The 21241-nt window shown below is 39.3% G+C and overlaps 1 protein-coding gene across 2 annotated transcripts; it reads right to left on the reverse strand.

Moving 5' to 3' along the window:
• Nucleotides 1-15976: 15976 nt before the first annotated feature.
• On the reverse strand, nucleotides 15977-19849 carry LOC116197979 (KRR1 small subunit processome component homolog). 2 transcript variants are annotated; one of them, XM_031528270.1, is made up of 13 exons: nucleotides 19613-19849; nucleotides 19285-19504; nucleotides 18616-18692; nucleotides 18319-18429; nucleotides 18041-18109; nucleotides 17848-17904; nucleotides 17701-17733; nucleotides 17464-17568; nucleotides 17295-17377; nucleotides 17124-17205; nucleotides 16832-16975; nucleotides 16649-16723; nucleotides 15977-16387 (listed from the first exon to the last, which is right to left on the reverse strand). In XM_031528270.1, exons 2-13 carry the CDS (start codon nucleotides 19466-19468, stop codon nucleotides 16262-16264), a joined length of 1146 nt encoding a protein of 381 aa, XP_031384130.1. In that variant the 5' UTR covers nucleotides 19469-19504; nucleotides 19613-19849; the 3' UTR covers nucleotides 15977-16261. The 2 variants fall into 2 exon arrangements, with proteins under 2 accessions (XP_031384130.1, XP_031384129.1); XM_031528269.1 differs by having other exon boundaries at nucleotides 17695-17733; nucleotides 19613-19847.
• Nucleotides 19850-21241: the final 1392 nt, after the last annotated feature.

Consider the following 21241-nt stretch of genomic DNA (forward strand, 5'->3'; position numbering starts at 1 on the left):
TTTCCTATAATTACATAGTATAACATCGTGTCTTTCCTTTCATTTTTTTATGTTTCGAGTTAATATTCAGAAAAATAATGATATATTCTTGATAATTTCATTGCTAAGTCACTCCCCATGTGACTCTTGATGCCGATGTTCGGCAAGGGATATGAGTCGGAGTGTTGCAAATTTATGTTTCGGTAAGTGTACATATGTATATGCGCATATATATATATATATAGCTTCACTCTCTTTTCCTTTCTATCCTCCTCTTTAACATTCCCCATCGTGATCTCTTGATATCGGAAATTCCGATAGAGGAAAAGTGATTGGAATGTTGAGGATTGTTTTATTTCTTGTTCTTTACATTATCAGTTAATTCACGTTGTTAGATTAGATTAAATTCCAACTCGCTTGTCATTTATTTTGTTTATTAGAGCCGAACCTAGGTTTAACCGGTGTAGTATCATGCTTACGGTGTTCAAGTCTTACTTGATCTTCCATGTCTTGCTTTCAGGTTTTAGTAGTATAAGAATGGCCGAATGGTTTTGATTGTTTTAAACTGGTTAATCGTGCTCACTCAACTTAATAAATTGCTTGATAACCCTCTAGTGGCATGATTAGGCTCTGTTACATCCCGACTTGTGCTAGAACGGGCTAGGATCGGTTAAGCAAACTCGAGCATGGTTGAATTAGCTAGCAAAAATCGCAATGATATTTAATTGGTTAATCTAGCTAGTTTAGCTTTCGGCCATACATAGGAGTAAATGTTTAATTTGTTATTTTACTCATTTTTATCATGAGATTGAGAATGGAAGCTCTCGGTATTGTCCCTTGCTCTCGGCTAAGTGGGATTAGAGTGTCATTAGAAGTCAAATTGTTTAATTCGACAATAATTGGATGAATTTGCCTAATTAAAGTCACGGCCACTTAGGATTATTGACTAATTTGGGCTCGTGTGGTTTAGCTAGCTAAGAAAAAATGGTGAATGATCATTCTGTGCTTTGCTTTTGAAGTGGCCGAATGCATGCTTGTGTGCCTAAGAGTCAAATTGAGTCTAATTTGTCGATTGAAGTCTAATTTTGTTAATCATGTACACAAGACTCTTAATTCATGGGGTTTTGGGGAATTAATCACCCACTTAGACAAGTGACCTAGGGTTAATTGAAAGATCCAAGTGGTCTTGAGGGCTTAGGACTCTTAGAGTCGGTAATTAAATTGTCTCAGTCTCATTTGGCTAAAATGGGCATTAATTAACACAAGAGTCCAATTTGAGTGGTCACATTGTCTAATCAAGACTAAAATTGGCTAATCACTTCAAGGCGACATTTAATTTCATGATTTTTGGGATAATCCACTCATTCAATGAGTCATAGGATTAATTAAAAGGTCTCATGACCTTGTGGGCTCTAGGATCCTTTCTTTCAGAATTTTGGGGGTTAAATTGAATAATCACTCACATTTGGTTCCAAATAAAAATGAAGAAAATGAAAACAAGTAAAATGGATAGACTAAGGACAATTAACATAAATTTATCTCTAAGTTAGGGGCCTTGGGCTCATTTTCTCATTTTCGGGCTCTAGGCCCACTTTTCTAGGTCCACTGCATTGGGCCAAATAAGGCTCATTTTGCACAAATGTGACGAATGGTGGTGAATGTATGTATATGGGCCGAATGTGTGTCTCTCATTACTTGTAAATACGTATATGTATGACTAAGACCTAGACTCATAGCTGCAATAATTCGACTTCAATTACTAAAATCAACAAGTTAGAAAATTTAACTTATGGAAGGGTTCCATTTTAGGCGAAACAATTGCTTGTGAGCGATAGGATCATAATAGCGACCCCGAATTCGGATCACTAGTTCAAAGGCCGACAAATAAAATCCCTAGGTGATTAGTGTCTCGACTCGGTAGTGAATTAATAGGTGACTCACTGGCCTATAAAAATGGCAAATGACAATTACAAATATTTCAGTTATCACTATATTCAAAATTTAACATTGCTTTTATTTATCTTTTTATTTGCAATTTTCTATCATCACTATGAATTACTTAGTTTTAATATTTTATAAGACCAAAGTAGACGGTACTTTTGCACCCACTAGTTCTTGGGTCCTGGATTCGCCCCTGCCTGCACGACCATGGACCAAGAGGGTGACATTATTATTAAAGGGTTTCACCCTAAAGATACTACGGTTCCTATCAATGCAAAGGGGAACATATTGGCTCAAGGAATAGATAAGGAATGGATGTCGGAGCTTGGCAATTAATTCATATGAGCCTTAAGCCAGAACTCTCAACTCGATGGAATGGATGGCCTGAAAGCCGGTCCTAAGAGCAATGCGACCCCAAACCCCGAAAGTTTCATAGTGCGTGGATCTCGGCCTCACAAAGCCAAGATAAGCCACACCTAGATTCGGAAGCCTAAGCTCAGATGAAAGCCTATTCCTCACCCGGGAGCTCGAAAAGGGGTAGAAGAGATAGGTGTCGAATGATCGCCATTGACAGGATTTAGAGGTGCATGGTATTGAACTACGGGCAAGGTAGATATGTAAGTGCAATTACAAGGAAAAGTAAAGATACGAGAAAATAAAGGATAAAAAAAATGTAAAGATAGGTTGAAGATGCACGTTGTCTTGTTGTGTCGAAGGGGGACAAAAGAAGACTAACTCGGTATTTATAGACCTAATTATAAAAGGTGACGCCCAAAATACCGAGATTAGTAAACGTCTATTCAAATGAGTAACTAAACTAATGAAAGTAAATCCTATGCTCATGGAAAATAATATTCCACTTATTATCATCCTAATTAGAGCAACCAAGGAGAATTAAATCTACACTAAACATGGATGCCACCTTGCTGTGCATTGACTTTGAATTTCCCCGTAAACTCCTTTATATGCATTTCCTTAGCTAATTTGGAATCTGCCATTTATTCTATCTCTTGCCATATATATAGTCTCTTGCATGACAAGAATAAGGCAAGATATTCCTCTACCATCTTGAGCTCGTGAAGGTCAACCTTCCAATTCCTCCTCTTCTCATATTTGCAATCAAAGGTATCTCTTGCAAAGGAAATTCGTCAAATTGAATGCAATGTCAAGTGTGTAAGGATTGATGCCTGCCTAGAGGCAATATGTATTAATTCTGTATTATGACATTTATATACCATGAGGCATTTCTATGATTGTATGGTTGCGCTATCATTTTTACACGATAACATCCTTGGAATAGTATGTTTGATGGGCATCAAGTATGATTCGATTGTGAAATCCTTATCAATGATGAACACTGTTCCTAAACGTCAGGGGTCGAAGTATTATCATTAACTAGAATGATGGTAACACAGTGAGACTAGTGTGGTGGTAATTGATGACCAAGTCTGACAGAGAATGGATGTTGAGACATCAAGTCACACCACATGTATGCATTAGGAATAATGCATACTGGACTGACCCGTCATGAAACTTCTATATGGGTCATTACGAGATTGTCATTAGCAGTTCTCATAGTGACTATGCTGCAGAGGTCCCTTGACTTGATGTCATCATTGATCCCTACATGGTATGCCATATACTTTGATACTATCAAACGCCAACTATAACAGGATGGTTATAAAGGTAGTAATTGGGTATATGTCGTAGAACATAGTGATGAATGTGAATGACCAAGACAGGATTTATCCCTCCTTCATAACGGGGGATATATCTAACTGAGCCCCTTGGTGGATAAAATCTAAAAGTGTATGCGCATACCCAAATGAGTCAATATAGAGATATCAAGCTCATTTGTTCTGACAGACTTACTTAGCACCAAGAAACGAGATTGAGCCATACAAGGATAACAACGACCATACTTTGGGCTCAATCGAGATACAAAGGACAAAGGGATCATGTTACGCGATAACATAGTCCATATGTTTGTCAAACAGTTGACTTTTCGATTACTTGGGTAGCAATGATACATTGTTAAATGTCGATCACTGTTTGCAGTGTCCAAATGGAGATTTCGGCAATACTGCCAACGTAATGCGGAACGTATAGGGTCATACGCAACAATCGAATCAACGGGTGATGAAGGCAACCTCATCGAATAGAGATTAGATGAATTTAAGCACAAGTTGGAAATATCAAAAGTTTAATGAGATTAAACTTCCCAATTGATTGGATTCTAATTACTAGATTTAAAGGATCGAATAACGGGCGAATGGCGACAACACTTGGTCCAATCATATGATGACAAGTGGACCAACACGTGGCATAATCATACTATGACACATGGCACGATATGGTTTGACACTTTGCGAGTTCATATGATGGCAACTGGCCTTATTAGAAGTCGACATGTGGCGAGACACATTATTCACACCCAAATTACGGAGCTCGTGAGAAATGTGTCAAGCAAGATGGACTTCATCAACATATTTGGGATTATGAAGACAGGCCACGACCTAATGGATTGAGCAAGCAAGGGCCCAAACATCAAAGTAGCCAGTAAATAATGTTTGACATGTAACTCGACCCAAAGCTCACAACATAACCTAATAAGGACAGCTAGAAGTGGGTTGGCGAGATTGTAGGTAAGAGTTGTGGATTTCCTTCCAAATTAAGGCTAAGAATGAACCTAGATAGCCGAGTATATGGCTGCAGCTCAACAAGATAGCTGAGAACTACTTCCTCGGTTAAGCATGGATATAATTGGAAACTTCTCCAAGATTGGCAGGACATACTCTTCGTTGGAGCAACTTCTTTATTTTAGCTGGTCTTTCATCTATTTCCTGGACTTGAGTTAGCAAATAAGGGCACCACCTATGTTACTTCCCTCGTTTGTTATTTTTCCTTGTTATGTAGAATAAGATTGAATGCAAGAAAGGTCATCGATTGTACCTTTCCCCGCGACCACACGCACAACGACTCTACGTCAATTTCTCTATCTATCTTACCTTTCGATATCTCTTATTACATGTCATCTACATTCCCGCACTTCTATATCATGCACTTCAATACTATGCACCTTTAATTCTCGCACAAAGTCGATCTGCCAGTATCCTTATCTTTTTTGCACCCTTTACCTACAATACACTAGCTTTTCAGAGCGTCTCGCTGATCCGTCGGTTTTATCCTTTCTACCCCATTTCGACTATTCGGGGTTAAAAATGGTTTTCATCGAGTCAAGGGTTCCAGCCTAAGACTTACTCTTTCGGCTACCACCAGCTAAGATATGCTATCTTCACGGACCTTCAGAGGACTGTGAGCCTATCACTCGAGCCGAGGCTCCCAAGCCAAAGCTCGCCCTTTTCGGCTACCACTAACTGAGACTCACTCTCATTGATCCTTTAAGAGGCATGACCCTTATTCTCTAGATCGGCTTCCGAGCCATCTCGAGACACAAAGATTGGCTTTCGGGTTGTCTTCATATAAGCGTTGGATAATGCATCGCGCGCATGTCTGGGAGAATCTAAACGGCTTAACCCTCGAAACTGTGACATCTTCTGCAACAGTTCCATCATTTCTAGACCAGCATCATCATCAACGAAAACCTAGTCGCCATCTAGTCCTACGGATCTCAAGGACAGTAGTGCAACGCACTAGCTCGTGAAGATGGCTAGTGGTTTTACGCCTCCCTCACATCTTGGGACCTCGCCCTAGCATGCCTGTCAACCTAACCATCACATGGCAGCTGGAGAGTGGGTCGTGAATTCCAGGCGAAACACATGAATTTCACTTTATCTAAGACAGCCTTCCGCCTGGAGATATTTTTTAATAGGGGATGCAAAAGGCAGAATAACATAATAAATAGGAAGACTCAATATGTACTTCATGATACCCACGAAAAAAATAACCTAATCTTGTTTGAACCCAATCTCATTAACGAACAAAGCAAACAAGGGATTTTATTTCCCTCGGTACCCTTCTCCTCCCAATCCTTCACAAACCCCACCTGACCCCACCCCTTCATTCTTGGCTATCCAAACAAGTGTTAAAAGAGTCATTTGGTTTCGAGAACACATTGAGGCTGACAAGCTGCATTGATCGTCGTGGACATTCAGAAGAGGAAGGGCTAGAAGGAGAAGATTTTGCCATTGGACGAGGATGAGGACAAGCTATAATTCTCTTCTTGCATTAGCAATACACTGGTGCTTTTGCCAATAGAGCAAATGAACTCTTTCCAATGTAATTTTCACGATTTTATTTATTTAGTCTTTTTTTTCTAACATTGAAACAATTATAACTTTGCTATAATTGATGATGTTAGAGATTACTTAGTGATGAGGGTGCGTTGGTTGCTACTTCTACACAATTATTATTCCCATAGCCAACCATTGATGACTGAAGGTTGAGCCAAGTCCGTCAAAAAAAGTGTTATGCAATCATAAAACATAAGCCTAATAAGGCGTTTGGTATGGGTTATCGCAAAAGGATTGCCAGCAATTTTGTATTAAATTACTTGGGCCCACAGCATTACCTTGTTTGGTGACACCTTAAATTTGGCAATCAATCTTACAAAGGTAATTTACATAGCCACTAAAGTGGTAATCTACATTGCCTTAAGGGGTGTGCGATGTGGATTGCCACCAAATGGTAATCTTAACTTTCAAGATTGCCCTCATCTTCAACACTTCTCTTTCTTCTCCATAAGCACAGGTTGCAGCTCCGCCAATACCCATCTAGCTCCTTATTCTTAATGAAGTAAGACAGCTGCCATCACCATGGCCATCACAGCCACCATAGTTGCCATCCCAGCATCACCACCATCCTAACACTACCGCCACGCCAAAACACTTCTACTGCCTCCAACCTCATTGTCCTGGTCTCCATCTTCTTCTTTCTCCACTCTACAAATCCTAATTTCGAGTTTCCGTTTCTTTTTTTTTCCCTTATGATGGAACTCGAGTTTGGAGACTTCGAAATCGAAGCTTCTCCCCCTAATCGAAGCTCTGTGCTTCGATTTTAGCAGCAACAAGGGTCGCAAATTCTTCAAACTAGAAAGGATGTGGTAGAGATGTGGGGAAGAGCACTGAAGTGGAACAGGTTCCGACATGGAGGCATAGAGAAGAGATGTAGGAGGTGCTAGATATGGCTTTATAGTTTCTTGGATGCGGCTGTGGTGTTATTACAGATAAGAAGAAGGAAGGGGAAAGGGGTTGTCATTGAGCATTTTAGGAAGTTTGTCCTTAACTTTTAGAAGAGTTAATAAGCAATTTGGGCACTGAGATTGGGGTGTTACATCAATTGAGTCCTCGACTTTTTTTACATCAATTTAGTTTCTTAAATTTGAAAGTTACATCAATTGAATCATTGACACATCAATTAGGTTCCTCAGTTTGCATAGACATATCAATTTAAAGCTTGAGTTTATAAATTTGTATCAATTTGATCCTATGGCACATCGAATAGGTCCTCTTTTAATGAAAATACATAAAAAGATTCTTTTTGATACATCAATTAGATCATTCCATTATGAAGGTGTTAAGTGAGGACTAGGGGTGTGTACGGATACCGAGTATATCCGGAACCGGTCGAAACTTATCCGTTATGATAGGATCCGGGTAACTCGTATTGAAAATAAGGTAGGATTCATGTATTAAAATAAAAAGCCGGTGAAAATCAGTCCCGGTTCCAATTCCTGCATATAGGGTATACAGAACCAAAACCGAAACCAGTACTTAGACCCGATAATAATTTTTCCTAGTTATATTCAAATATATTTCTCCATTTTACTTTATCAATTTCCCATCCCTCTCTCTCTCTCTCTCTCTCTCGGTGGAAGTTTCGCATTCCTTATCGTCGGTAGCTTTGGTTCGATGATCTCGGTGTATCCTCGGTGAGGCCTGATCGTATTACGGATGTTTAATTTTGTGGATGGATTGATGAGACATATTACTCTTTGTTGTAGATGTATTGTGGATTAATCTAAATCTATGTCGACATTTTATTTTGAGTAATTACTGATAATGGATGAGATATTTTCGGTTTTATTTAGCGAGACAAAAAATTTTTACAAGTTTAAACAGGGTACCCGGAACATGTTGTATAATACAGGTTCCAGGTAGATTCTGGTTCCATGACTCAACGGGGTAGGGTTCGGTTCCAAAATCATAGAACATATTCCTTACAAGGCAGGGTCTAAATATCGTGAAAAAAAACATAGTACCCGAACACCCCTAGTGAGGACCATGTTACATCATTTAGGTCATTCATTTTCTTTTCTTTTTTTGTTTTTTTATAGAAAATTTTTAGGAAAAAAAAATTGGGGGGAAAGCAGCCCCAAATCGAAACTCCCCCCTTTCTGGTCCCTCTGTCTTTTCTCACCTTGGGGGACCGTCGGAACTTCCCCCTCCGCTCCCTATGTTTTTTCGAAAACAGAAGGAGTACATGGGGGAGCTCCAGTGGGGGTTCCCCCTCTTTTTTTTTGTCACACAAGAAATGAAGTCGTTCTAACAATCCATATCAAAACGACGATGTTTCTTGCTGTAATTTTAAGTCTTTAAACGACGTCATTTTGATTTAGATAATCAAAACGACATCATTCGTCGTTTGACAAAGGAAAAAAAAATCGAGGGGGAGCTCCGGCATGGGCTCCCTCAATAGCGACCTTCCCCCAATGCGAGGTCGCCGGAGGGTATTAGACTCACCGATCAACCTCACCTAGGGCGAAGGTCGTCGTGGGGGAGCCCCCATCGGAGCTCCCCCACCCCCCCCCCCCCCCCCCCCCTCTACTCCCACTCTTTTCTAAAAGAAGGAGCAAAGAGGGGGGAGCTCCAATTGGGAACTCCCTTACCCCACCCCCCCCCCCCCCCCCCCCCAGGCGAGGTTGACTTGTAGGTCCAAGACCCTCAGGTGATCTCGTTTGGGGAAGCCCCCAATCGGAGCTCCTTTACTTTTATTTTTAATTTCTATTGAAAAAAAAAGGAAATGATATAACTTGATCTTCATTTAACACCGTCATAATGAAAGGACCTAATTTAGAGAAAATTATCACCGTCATCCCTCTGCTTTCACGTTGCCACCAATTTAGTCCATCTTCTAATTTTGCCACCATATTAACCCAAACGTTTGCCTTCCGCATATCAAAATGGTCCTTGACGTCAGACGAGGTAACGGAAGTCTTACGTGGCTGTACATGTAGACTAAACCCAATTAAATCGTTTTTTAAACCCCGAACACGTGTCAAAGTCAAAACGCCACCGTTTGAAAGCAAATCAGAGAACACATGCTTACAACGCCACCATTTTTAGCATGCCATGAAACTCTCCAGTTTTGAAGCGTAAAATCGATTGCAACCCTAATTTCCCAAATCAAGCTTCTGATTTGGAACCCTAATTCCCAAAATCCAAGCCATTTTCTGTCGATCAAAGGCACGTCGAAGACGAGGTTAGCTTCTGATTTCGAACCCTAATTCCCAAATTCTTCTTATTCCGAACCCTAGTTCCCGAAATCCAATCCATTTTCTATCGATCCCAGGCACGTTGACGGCGAGGTTGGAGCTGACAATGAGCTACCACTCTTGATCCGACTCTCCTTGGTGTAATTTAGGAGATTCGTATGAACGGAGTAGCTTGAGCGTCACAGAAGCACAGGCATTCTTCTGCAATTGCGGGTGAAAAGCTGTGAGGATGATTTCTAACACCTATGCAAACCCTGAAAGGCCATTTTATTGATGTCCATTTTGGAAGAACGACTCAAAGTGTTATGGCTACTTTGAGTGGGAAGATCAATTGATGAGCGCACCAAATTTATCACAGGAATAGAAAGTGATAAATCAATTGAGAGGAGGAATGTGCATTACGAGATAAAGGTGAAGAAACTTACTTGTGTATGTTGGATTATGGCAATGCTGGTGGTGATGTTGGTGATGTTGCTTGCCATTGTCGTTCAAGGCTGTGGCATACCGAGGATGGCAGTTGTTTGGTTGGGCTTGAATGGGTAAAATAGGTTGATGCTACTTCATGTTGGTGCTTTGGTAGTTTAGAAATTATTGTTAGGCTTTGTCTCATGCAATAGCTACTTAGGTTTTACATGTTGGTAGATATTGGTCGAATGTTGGAATAACTGTTAATGCAACTGCATATTCTGCAAATGAGGCAGTATATTATTGTAGGCATTCCAACTGTGATATGTAACTTGTGACCAAGTAATGGAAACCGACCATTTGGTGTTGTTCTTTTACCTAACCAGTTGCAATTCTGATATTTCATTATGTTCTTATATTCTGATATGTAACTTGTGACCAATTGCAATTTCATTCTATTCTGAGTTGAACTTGCCTGGAATCTATGTACTTACCACTGTACTGCCTAGAAGGCAAGCAGTACTCATATTCTGTTCTGGTTTGGTCTGTTTCTGTTCTAGTGCAGTATGTTTCTGTTCTGGTCTGGTATGTTTATGTTCTGGTGCAGTTGGTCTATTTTTGTTCCGTTCTATATTGAATTGCCAATGGAGTACAGTCGGTGCTACCTGGGCTGTTTCTGTTGTGTTTCAGTTTCTGTTCTGTTCTATTCTGGTTTATTATGTTTCTGTTATGTTTTGGTCTGGAATGTTTCTATTCTGGTGCAATTGGTCTATTTCTGTTCTATTATGTATTGGATTGCCAATGGAGTACAGTCAGTGCTACCTGGGCTGTTTCAATTTCTATTTTTGGTCTTTTTTGTTTTGTTCTGTTTTGGTCTGGTCTGTTTTTGTTCTGGTGCAGTTGGTCTATTTCTGTTCTTTTATGTATTGGATTGCCAATGGATTACAATCGGTGCTACCTGGGCTATTTCAATTTCAGTTTATGTTATGTTCTGTTGTTATACCTTACCATTTGGCATTCTAGTGGTCTGAACTGGCTGTTTTGTTCTGTTATTTACTTCTACCTAGCCAACTGCTCCAAATGTGTCTGTATGGTTATGCAAATAGACCATGAACAATCAAATGCAGTTGAGGGACAGTTACATAATACAGAAAAGACCTTAAACAATTCTTGTTGGCATTTCAATTGTCAGTCATATGCAAAAAGATGATATCAGATTACAGAGAACACAGTCATATACATAATGTTGTCATTCCAATTGCTAAGAATACTCATGATGCGATTCCCATTGGCATTCCAATTGTCAGTCATATACAAAAAGATGATACTAGATTACAGAGAACACAGTCATATACAAAAAGTTGCCATTCCAATTGCTAAGACTACTCATGATGTTCTTGCATTCCAATTGTTAACACTACTCCTGATCCTTCTGAGATGCTTTCCTACTGGATCTCCAATCTGTGCTGATGTGCTTGCTGGACTTGGTAGAAGATTCTTGAATGGAAGAACCTATCTTTTTCATCATACTCGTAGTGAACCTGCTTGATGCTAAGAAAGTCTCCCTTGTGACACATTTTTCCCTAGGGAACATAGAAGATGCAGGGTTGATTCTTGATGGAGCATTTGACACTAATGGAGATACTGCATTGCTGAATTGTGACAGTTGGATTTGAGGACTCAAAAAAGGAGAATGAGGCCTGCGTGGTAGTGGTCTTGTTGCAGGTAGGGATGGGAAGCTGACATGAGGAGAAGCTGACGATGCAAATACAGATCTTGGAGTGATATGACCTTGACATGGTCTGATTTGAAGAGTAGATCTACTATGAGGTGTTGGAATGAATATAGGGACTTCTTGCACATATTTGCCCTGCACCTCGACAATGTAAATGTATTCAAACACTAATGAAAATGTGTTTTCATTCGGGATGTAGCTAAACAGATTTGCCTTTACCTTGTCATGTGATGGTATGATATTAGAGATATCACTGGACTGATGGAGCTGAGATCCTGGTCCATTTTCTTTGATAGATATTACCATAATAAAATCTTGTCAAAATACATTTACTCTAATCAAATTTACAAATTACATTCAATTTAAAAGCATAGAGCAATACATTTTCTTTTGGATTATTGTTTGTCATCTTCCATTTCTTTCCTTTTGTTGTTCTGCCGGTGCACCTCCTACTATTATGGCCATTTGCACCACACTTTCCACATGTTTGCGGTTTGCTCTTCTTGGCCATGAAAGAATTCTCTGGAACATCATTGCCCTTTCTTCTTTTCTTCTTAGGCCTGCCACCTCCCATGTTATACATTAGAGGTAAGATAGTCTCGTGGCCAGTCTTATTCTACTGATTTTCTCCTCTAACTGACAAGATGAATGGCATTTATGTAGTTTGTCATGTCTCTTTGGAGTAATATTGGTGGACATAGACTTCAAGGTCTATATTGTTATAACATAAATATGCGACTGCATGTTGACATGGAATCTCACAGAGGTCCCATTCTCTGCATGAACAAGTCTTGTCTGTCAAGTCCACCACATACTTCTCATCATGGCTAAAAATATGCTGAACCTGGAACACTGTATCATCTGCATCTCTAGCCCAAAACGCATGCAATGAATTACTGGCCACTTTGCATTGCTCTAGCTTGCTTTGAGTAGCAAGAGTGATAGGACCCTGATACTTAGCCACCTGGTTCCTACTTTTATTCATCTTTGACATGAGATATGTCCTTATGTCTTCCAGCATGGTCGGGATGGGCTTGGCTCGAAACTTCACAATACAACCATTAAACCACTCGCATATATTGTTGAGCAAAGATTGGTTCTTGCTTTTTGTAGTAAATGTTACCCTTGTCCATGAGGTAATAGGCAGAGTACTCAAATAATTCCAAGCAGCCATATTCATTTGTTTTACCTTATCAAAATTCCTCCAAAACTTTGCCATTATCTTAGATTTTGCACAATCCCACACTTTCCTTCTCAAATATGCTTTGGGCCAATGTTTCCAAACAATAGCCTCTAGGCGCTTAACACAAAACCTATTATTAGCTTCTAGGCATAACTCATGCAATGCTCCTTTAATTCCCTGCAAAACAAAACAAAACAAAAACATAGGCAACTTAGACAAATAAATTATCTACATTTAATACTAGCATAACATTGACAAATATGGCAACACATATGAACTCCCATTCAGTTACCTTCTGCATATCATAGATAAACTCCCATCTATGTGCAATTGGGTTTCCTATATCCTCAAAAAGTCGTGTCAAAAAGAAAGTCCAAGTCTCCTTTGTCTCATGTTCCATTATGGCATATGCAATCACTTAAAATGCATGATTTGCATCTTGAGTGACTGTTGTTAGAAGCTGGCCTCCATAATACCCTTTGAGAAAGCACCCATTGAAACCTATCAGAGGTCTACAATCCCTTAAAGCCCCTCTCTTGGTTGCATCAAAGCAGATATATAACTTGTCAAACCTTGCAGGGGACGAAAGATCTGGTCTCTCAACTCCTAGCTGAAAAGTAGAACTCGGATTGCTTCTCCTAAGTTCTTCACAATAATCCCAAAATTTTGAGTATTGCTCCTTCTCTAATCCATTTATAAACTCCTTGGCAATATGTAAAGCTCTATATAGCTTAATTTATGCCACCTGAATCTGGTATGTGGTTGCCATGTACGCATAGGCATCAGCTGCAGTCATCTTGGGTGTTAGTCTTAAGATATCCACAAGTTTCTTTACAATCCATTGCATGTCTGCTTGTGGGAGTACCATCTTCCTGCTGCATGTATTATTTGGATTAAAATACTTCACCTGGTAACACCCATAAGCTTCAGCCCAAGAACATAATATCTCCCAATCACATTCCTCACTACCGCACCTCACCATGCATCTCACTTTGTCATTTTTTGGAAATTGTATTGGTCTTCCTTGTGCAATAATGTAGTTCATCACTGCTTCTTTGAACACATCCAAGTTGGGAAACAACATGTACAGCTCCAAATAAACATTACCAAATGCTGCTGCTTCATTAAACTTGAGAGGCTTCGACTCTTCCTCCTCATCTTCACTGCCTTTGAGGCTTTCAAGCTCTTCTGTGTAGTATTCCTCTTCTTGCTCAGGAACTTCCTCAGTCGCCCCATCAGCCCTCTCAACTAGTATTGCAATATCATCCCTTCGACTTTGGCCCAGTCCATTCTTGGGCTTTTGATTATGGGCCCTCCATTTAGGCTTATTCCCACAAGCATATACTTCATTGCTAGACTCAGAACTTACTTTACTATTCTCCAAACCATACACCTCAGATTCAATATTAGTATCATCATCCACATCCTCCCCCATCATCCCCTTCATAATCATCATATTGATATCATCATCCCCATCATTCCCCTCATTCCCCTCATCACCATCACTCTTATCATCCTCGCCGTCATCCCCATCATCATCACCATCAGCATTTCTCTCACCTTCCGTTATAGCCTCATCTACTACTTGATGCTAAAAAAAGAAATATACTTCTCTTTCTGCTAGATTTGCATTTCTAAAAACAGCATACAAAAGTCTTACATATGTGTCATTCTTAAAAGAACTTAGATCATCATTCATACCAGACCCAGGGTACAACCAAAAGCAGTTCTTACAGTTCTCAAATTGATTTTCCCCCTAATGCTCTTCGTATAAATACTTAATCTGTGAGACGGACACATGGTCCATATCCATCATATCCCAAGCATCAACTTCTCCCCCAATGTAGGCCACGTGGGGTTCAATTTGCAACACACCCCCATGATGAAAAACTAAAGTGTAGAAGTCAAACCTATCTTGCGCCATTCCAATTGTCATACATAGACAAAATCATAAACAAACAGTTAATCACCACCACATTGAAGCATCCGGAACCATAAGCACTACATAGACAAAATTCGCAGACAATTTGTTCAATCACCACAACATTTAAGCATTCGGGACCACAAGCACAACACAAACACAGAAAAAAAAAATCGCAAACAAACCGTTAATCACCACCACATTGATCTGAGACCACAAGCACATCTCCTTTATTCATTTCACCAATAAAACACTAAACAATGAAAACGGGCAGTTCACTGACCTAGATTTGTCCAAAGGTCGGTTTCCAGTGAACAGAGAGTCCAATTCCTCCCTCCTCTCCACCAATTGTGCCGCGATTTTTAACTTACAGATGTTGATGAGCTGAACAATGACAAACTAAACTTCACTGACCTAGATTTGTTCAATGCTCGGTTTTCAACAGACAGACATTCTGATTCCTTCCTCCCTTCCACCAATTGTGCCGCGATTTTTAACTTGCAGATACTCATGAGGGGTTTTTGTCAGCCAATTCTCGCGACAGCCATGCTCGAAATCCAGAGGATGGGGGACTACTGCCACCCTTTCGCGCTCAGCCAGCCTTTATACTCATAAACGTTGTCGTTTGCATCTGTGCTTTAACTCATCCTTCTATTAGCTAAACAAGGTCGTTTCCTGCATTAGGCGTCCATTTGGTTCAAACGCTGTCGTTTCAAACCAGGCACGTGTTTGAGGTTTAAAAAACGATTTAATTGACGTAGTTTGGTCCACATGTGCAGCCACGTAAGACTTACGTTATCTCATCTAACGTCGAGAACCATTTTGATATGCAGAAGGCAAATGTTTGGGTTAATATGGTGGCAAAATTAGTAGAGGGACTAAATTGATGGTAATGTGAAAGCACATGGATGACAGTGATAGTTTTCTCCCTAATTTATGTATAAAAAATAATAACTTAATACAAATTTATAAACTCAAGCACTAAATTGATATGTTTATGCAAACTGAGAAACCTCATTGAGATGTCAAGAATCCAATTGATGTAACTTTCAAATTTAAGGGACTAAATTGATGTTAAAAAGAAAAAAAGCCGGGCACCCAATTGAGGTAGCACCTCAATCTCAATGACCAAATTGCCTATTAACTCTGTTTAAAAATTCATTATAAAATCAAATATTATAAAATAAGACAACCAGTAATGTCAATTGGACACCAACGTAGCAATATAGATTATCGGTTATTTAAATGCCGACAATCCATCCCGAGGTAATGTGGATTCCCGGTAATTTGATTTCCGACAATCCACAAACGCCACCTAACAGTTCTTATGGATCAGGAAAGGTAGAATGAGGACATGCCTTTTCAAAAAAAACTGATCTCGATAAATTACTTCAGCTCTCAAGTCGATCATGTGATATAATCTCTACCAGTACGATGCATATGGCCATCGACGTGCAGTTCATACACCGTTCTGTCCGTAAGAGATGATCCATCTCGAGATTCATCAAAATCTTAATAATAGTGCATGTGACGATGAGGGAAGCAAGCAAATGTCAGATTAGCTCGTGCACTCTCAGTAGTTACCAACACAGCCAGATCAAAATTTCCCCTCACTGTAATGTGCTGTTACAAATCACACAATCATCATTCGTCTGCTTTGGAGCGCTTCGACTTTTTCTTCCTGAATGGTGGTTCTCCAGATGTTGCGATATATGCCTCCGGGTTGATATCTTCGCTGAACTTCTGCTGACCAAACTCCTTGGCCTTTCTCTGTGAAATAACCAATTCAAGTTCATATGATGCATTAGACATATGTTACAGTGATTACAAGTACACATTTAGCAATTAATATATTATTATATATCAAAACAATCGGATCCCGGCTAATGTTCCTGAGTATGTAAATTAGACCTTATAGTATAGTTTCCATTTCAAAATTCGATTAAATGCATTTGAACAAACTGATTAGACGAAATATCAGAAGATATCAAAGTGTTTGAATACATATTCTCTGCCACATCAAGAGCATACCTTCAGGGACTTGGCCAATGCAGCAACCTCACTGTTGTCAATGCCGGCTTCTTCAGGTATTTTCTGTGTGGGCTCCTGGACCAGCAAAACCATGACCAATAGTTAGTAACCCCTCCAAGCTGACAGAGCAAGAACATGAGATGAGATGTTCAAAGGAACCCTAAAAGAGTTTGAACACAAAACCTCTGGAGGAAGAAAGGCAGCCTCTCTTTTCCTTTTGTTTTCTGCAGTTTTCTCGGCCTGCTTCTCCTGCTTCTCCAGCCATTTCTTTTCAAGCTTCTTTTTGTTGGTCAGGAAGTATTCACCGCTCTCCAGTTGCAAATCAATCTGAAAAACATTATTTTTAAACGAAATCACCAGTGAGTCTCCAACAGATAAAAGACTCCACGTGAGCATTATAAGGTGCACTGATGAATCTCCACTCCTAAAGCAAGATACTGAAGTTGCAATAGTTAACTAATGAAAGCCGGCTTACCTTGCTAGGTTGCGGAGGAGGAGGAAAGGGTGTGTATGTTTTCTTCTCTTTACTTTTGACCTTCTTGCGTTTGGCAGTCTTCCTGAAGTTGTTAATCCAATAACTAGGGTCAACATAGAACCTGATGACAGCCTGATGATAATAGACAAATATATATACAGCAAAGCATACTTTTTAAATTTTGGAAGAAACCTATCCCAGTTCTCATTAGCAAGGGCTGGATCTTTCTCCAGTTCCTTCTTTATCATGAGCACCTGAAGATCAAAGGAAAATGCTAATCTGAGACTCATCGAATGCAGTTGAAACATTAAAGCATGAGCCTGAAACCATCCTAGATTACCTTGATGTGATATATAGGATGCATTTTATTCTGCATGCAGTCTTCTACGATTCTTCTAATTTGCTTTAGTCCCTTAAAAGACCCCATCGCAGCGACCGTACTTCCCTGCACGACAAACAAGCAAAACAAATCATTCATATCCCCATAGAACCGTGGCAAGAATAAATAACACCAACATCGTATACAAAGAAGTGGGATGAACAAACTGAGACAAGGTAAGAAGTGATTTACCAGTACCACTATATAGCACCCAGTTAAGATTTCAAGCGCCTGCATAAGACAGACATTGTGTTAGACTGGAATGTAAGACTATAAAAGCATATACATTCACATCAGCCTGTTAATGACGAAAAGCTCCACAGGAATACTAATAACAGGATATACCTTTAGAGTAGAGTTATTTGGACCAATAATTTGTTGCCGCCTTTTGACAAATTTCTCCTGCATAAGGGCACAGTGATTAGGTCAAGGTTGCTGCTATGAAGCTTGCAGTGAAAGAGACCGAATTAGGGCTCTGTATACGTCGGAACATATATAGAAAGATAAACAGCACTAAAATTGAGATAAAAGTAAGCACCTTGTTTCTCACTAAGCTAGCAATTTTTATGATGTCGCACTGCACTTCATCATCCAATATTTTTATTGCCTGTAGTCCACGGAGATAATAAAGGTGGTAACCAAGAATAAGATCGAACTAATATCATAAAAAATCGGCATCTCACATAGCATGTATTGTCGATGAGAAGAAAAGAAGAAGGCTGAAGCATCACAAATGAAAATAGCATTCCATGAAATGCTTCTACTTTTCATTTTAAAAGATTAAAATTGACAAAAGAGTTAAGGAAGAGTACATACATGAGGAGCAGGAACACTTCTAGAAAGGAGTCTAATAAGATCCCTAGCTTTAATTATGATATAAGGGTCCTTCGTCTTCCTGGTCGTTGAAACTGTCATGGTGCCTTCATTCTGATTCGAATTGGGAAGGAAAGGAAACACAATGCCTGATTAGTATGAAATGCCATGAATTAACTAGAGTTTTTTCAGGGAAGAGAAACCATCCAAAGAGTTCACATTGCCACCATAAAATGAATAAGGGCAATTTGATTTGCATCAGTAGCCTGATTGAATATATACTGCAAGCATTTGACTTACAAGGTTCAGCTCTCCAACAATGCCGTACTCTTTCAGTGCAGATTTCACGGATGGCCATACCTCTGGCAATTTTTTTTCTGGGCAAGGCAGTGCAGAGTTAGAGATATGAAGACACAAGCTGGGATGACAGAAAATAAGAAACTAAATCGGCAGATAATACAGTTTACATTATAGCCAACTTCGAATTGACGATTGTAATTATGCATTATAAGAAATAAAAGCGCCGACTTATTTTACCCCATGCAACATGACATCAGAAACAAAATGCATTCAGTATCTAATTCTGATTCTAATCATTGAAAAAGATGAGATAGATAAATTAACCCAGGCAATTCTCAGTATCTAATGAGACTCCACTGTTCCAATCATCCGAAAAAACAAACTCCACTGTTGCGAGGCGCAACTAGTAGTAGCTTCTATTTTTTTCCTTCTGATATCGAATCAAGGGGAGATGTTTTCTAAATCTTTTGCACGACAAAGTAGTACGTTAGATCACGAGACCAAATCAGAATCCATCACAACAGATTCGGTAGCTTCCGGACGAGCCAGCCAACCAGCATGAGAGCACCTCAGTGATATTATACGAGCAGAACCAGGCAGATTACAGAGTGAACGGGCTACGATGCATTAGCAGCAAATAAGAACAATCAAATGAGTATATTAGCTTACCTAGATATTTAGGGAAGAGAGTGGAGAAAGAGCTAACTTCGAGCATGCCGCCTTCGTTCCAGGAAGGATCGAACTTCTCAATCTTCCAGTGATCGATGTTGGGGTCTTCGTCCCATGGCTTGGGCTTGTCGTGCTTCCCCTTGTGCTTCCCCTTCTTCTCCACCTCCTCCTCCTTCTCACCCATTCCTCCTTCCCTAACTTCTCACTCCGCTCACTTTCACTAAACAGCAACAACAACTCCAATCACGGTTTCCCTTCGATAGACTGACTATAATCCTGGAAGAACTCAAATGAAAGCTGAGTGAGCGGTGAGCGATGTTGCACGTACCTGCCCCGACGAGAATGGCGAGCTTCCCAAAAGGGAGGGCCACCTATGCCGGCAATGGAGCGGATGGTACGCGACCGGATCGACGAACTAGCCCCGCCGGAGATCGCCGAGTTCAGTTCTAAAGCCGAGAGAGAGAGAGAGAGCGGAATCGGAGAAATGATCAGCGGCGAGATGTCAGGCTTGCGCTTCAGCGTCGGCTCCAATGGTGAGCTGAGCCTCTCCACTTAATTAAGCCCTACCCTTCGGAGCAGAGAGTCGGCATGTCAAACGGGCTGTCAACATTTCGGACCGAAAGACAAGACCGAAAACCTTGCTGAGGGGCAGAGGATGTAATTAGATCAAATTGTAGGGGCAAGTGTTAGTCCCCGCATCCTTCCTCTTCGCTCGTTGTCGGCCCATTTCGTGTCAGACAGATTGGCCCACTAATGTCTTGTAGGCTGCCCAAGAAAGAAGATAAGATGAACATAATTCAGCGAGTAAATTACATGGTGGTACAAAATTTATTATAAATATAACATTTTGATATAAATTTTATAAAATAAGACAATCAAGTAACAAATTTGTTTCAGATTATAAAAATCAATTTCAAACCGTTAATTTGGGACGCCGTTAACTTTGTGCTATCGTGGCTATGGACGTGTCATATTCTTATGACGTGGCTCTTGCGAAAAGTAACACAGATTCACTTTATTACTTGGAATCTTAATTCATGATCAACTTGTTAATGTACTCCATTTTTTTCTAGGCTCTGATGCAAATGCCAATAGAACCATGCTTAAAAAAAAAAGAAATTAAATTAGAATTATAAATTAATTGGGAGAAATTACTTACCTTGTAAATATTATGCTCAAATAGATAGGAATACCCGAACCAAGAGTTTGTATTGATATCGGTAAAATACCTCACCGCATGCATATGAGCTCCAAAATCGGTTTTTATAGAGATGTCCATGCAATTAAAATAATTTCTCTTAATTGTGACAAAATTTGTTATTTCTTTTATCAATTGATGGTATTGGTGGTAAATTTTAGATTGAACTGGCATTGATATACAATAATATTGTGAGGCCATTTAATACAAACAATTAGTGGAGTTTATCATTCATAACCAATTTACTACTATCAAGAGGTGGAAATTAATGATTTTCATATTGTAATAATTAAAATGATAAAGTTATTGATCATAATTTATATTTTTTCACATATATATGTAATATGTATCTTTTCATAAAGATATATTGACCATAAGACATATATATATTCTATTAGAATAGATTTTACTTATTTAATTTTATCCTTCTATCTATTTATTAGGAGGAAGTCAATATATATATATATATATATATATATATAGATGTACTTATACATATGCATGTAACTTCACTATTCATTGTGTTATTTTTACTCAAATCTCATATATTAAGCTTTGTGAATTTGAATAATTTTCGCTCGATGATTCAATTATTTTCGTGGGAGATTACTTAATAAAACTCTTATGATTTTAGATATAATTTTAAAAATTTAGTCGTTAAGTTTGAATTTATATAATTATGAGTATGCTTAATTTTTCTAAAATTATAAATATTTATTTGCTATTAAAACCAAAATATGTGATTTGAGTTCTTCTTAG

Source organism: Punica granatum, chromosome 2 (assembly GCF_007655135.1).
Source record: "Punica granatum isolate Tunisia-2019 chromosome 2, ASM765513v2, whole genome shotgun sequence".
Classification (NCBI taxonomy): domain Eukaryota; kingdom Viridiplantae; phylum Streptophyta; class Magnoliopsida; order Myrtales; family Lythraceae; genus Punica; species Punica granatum.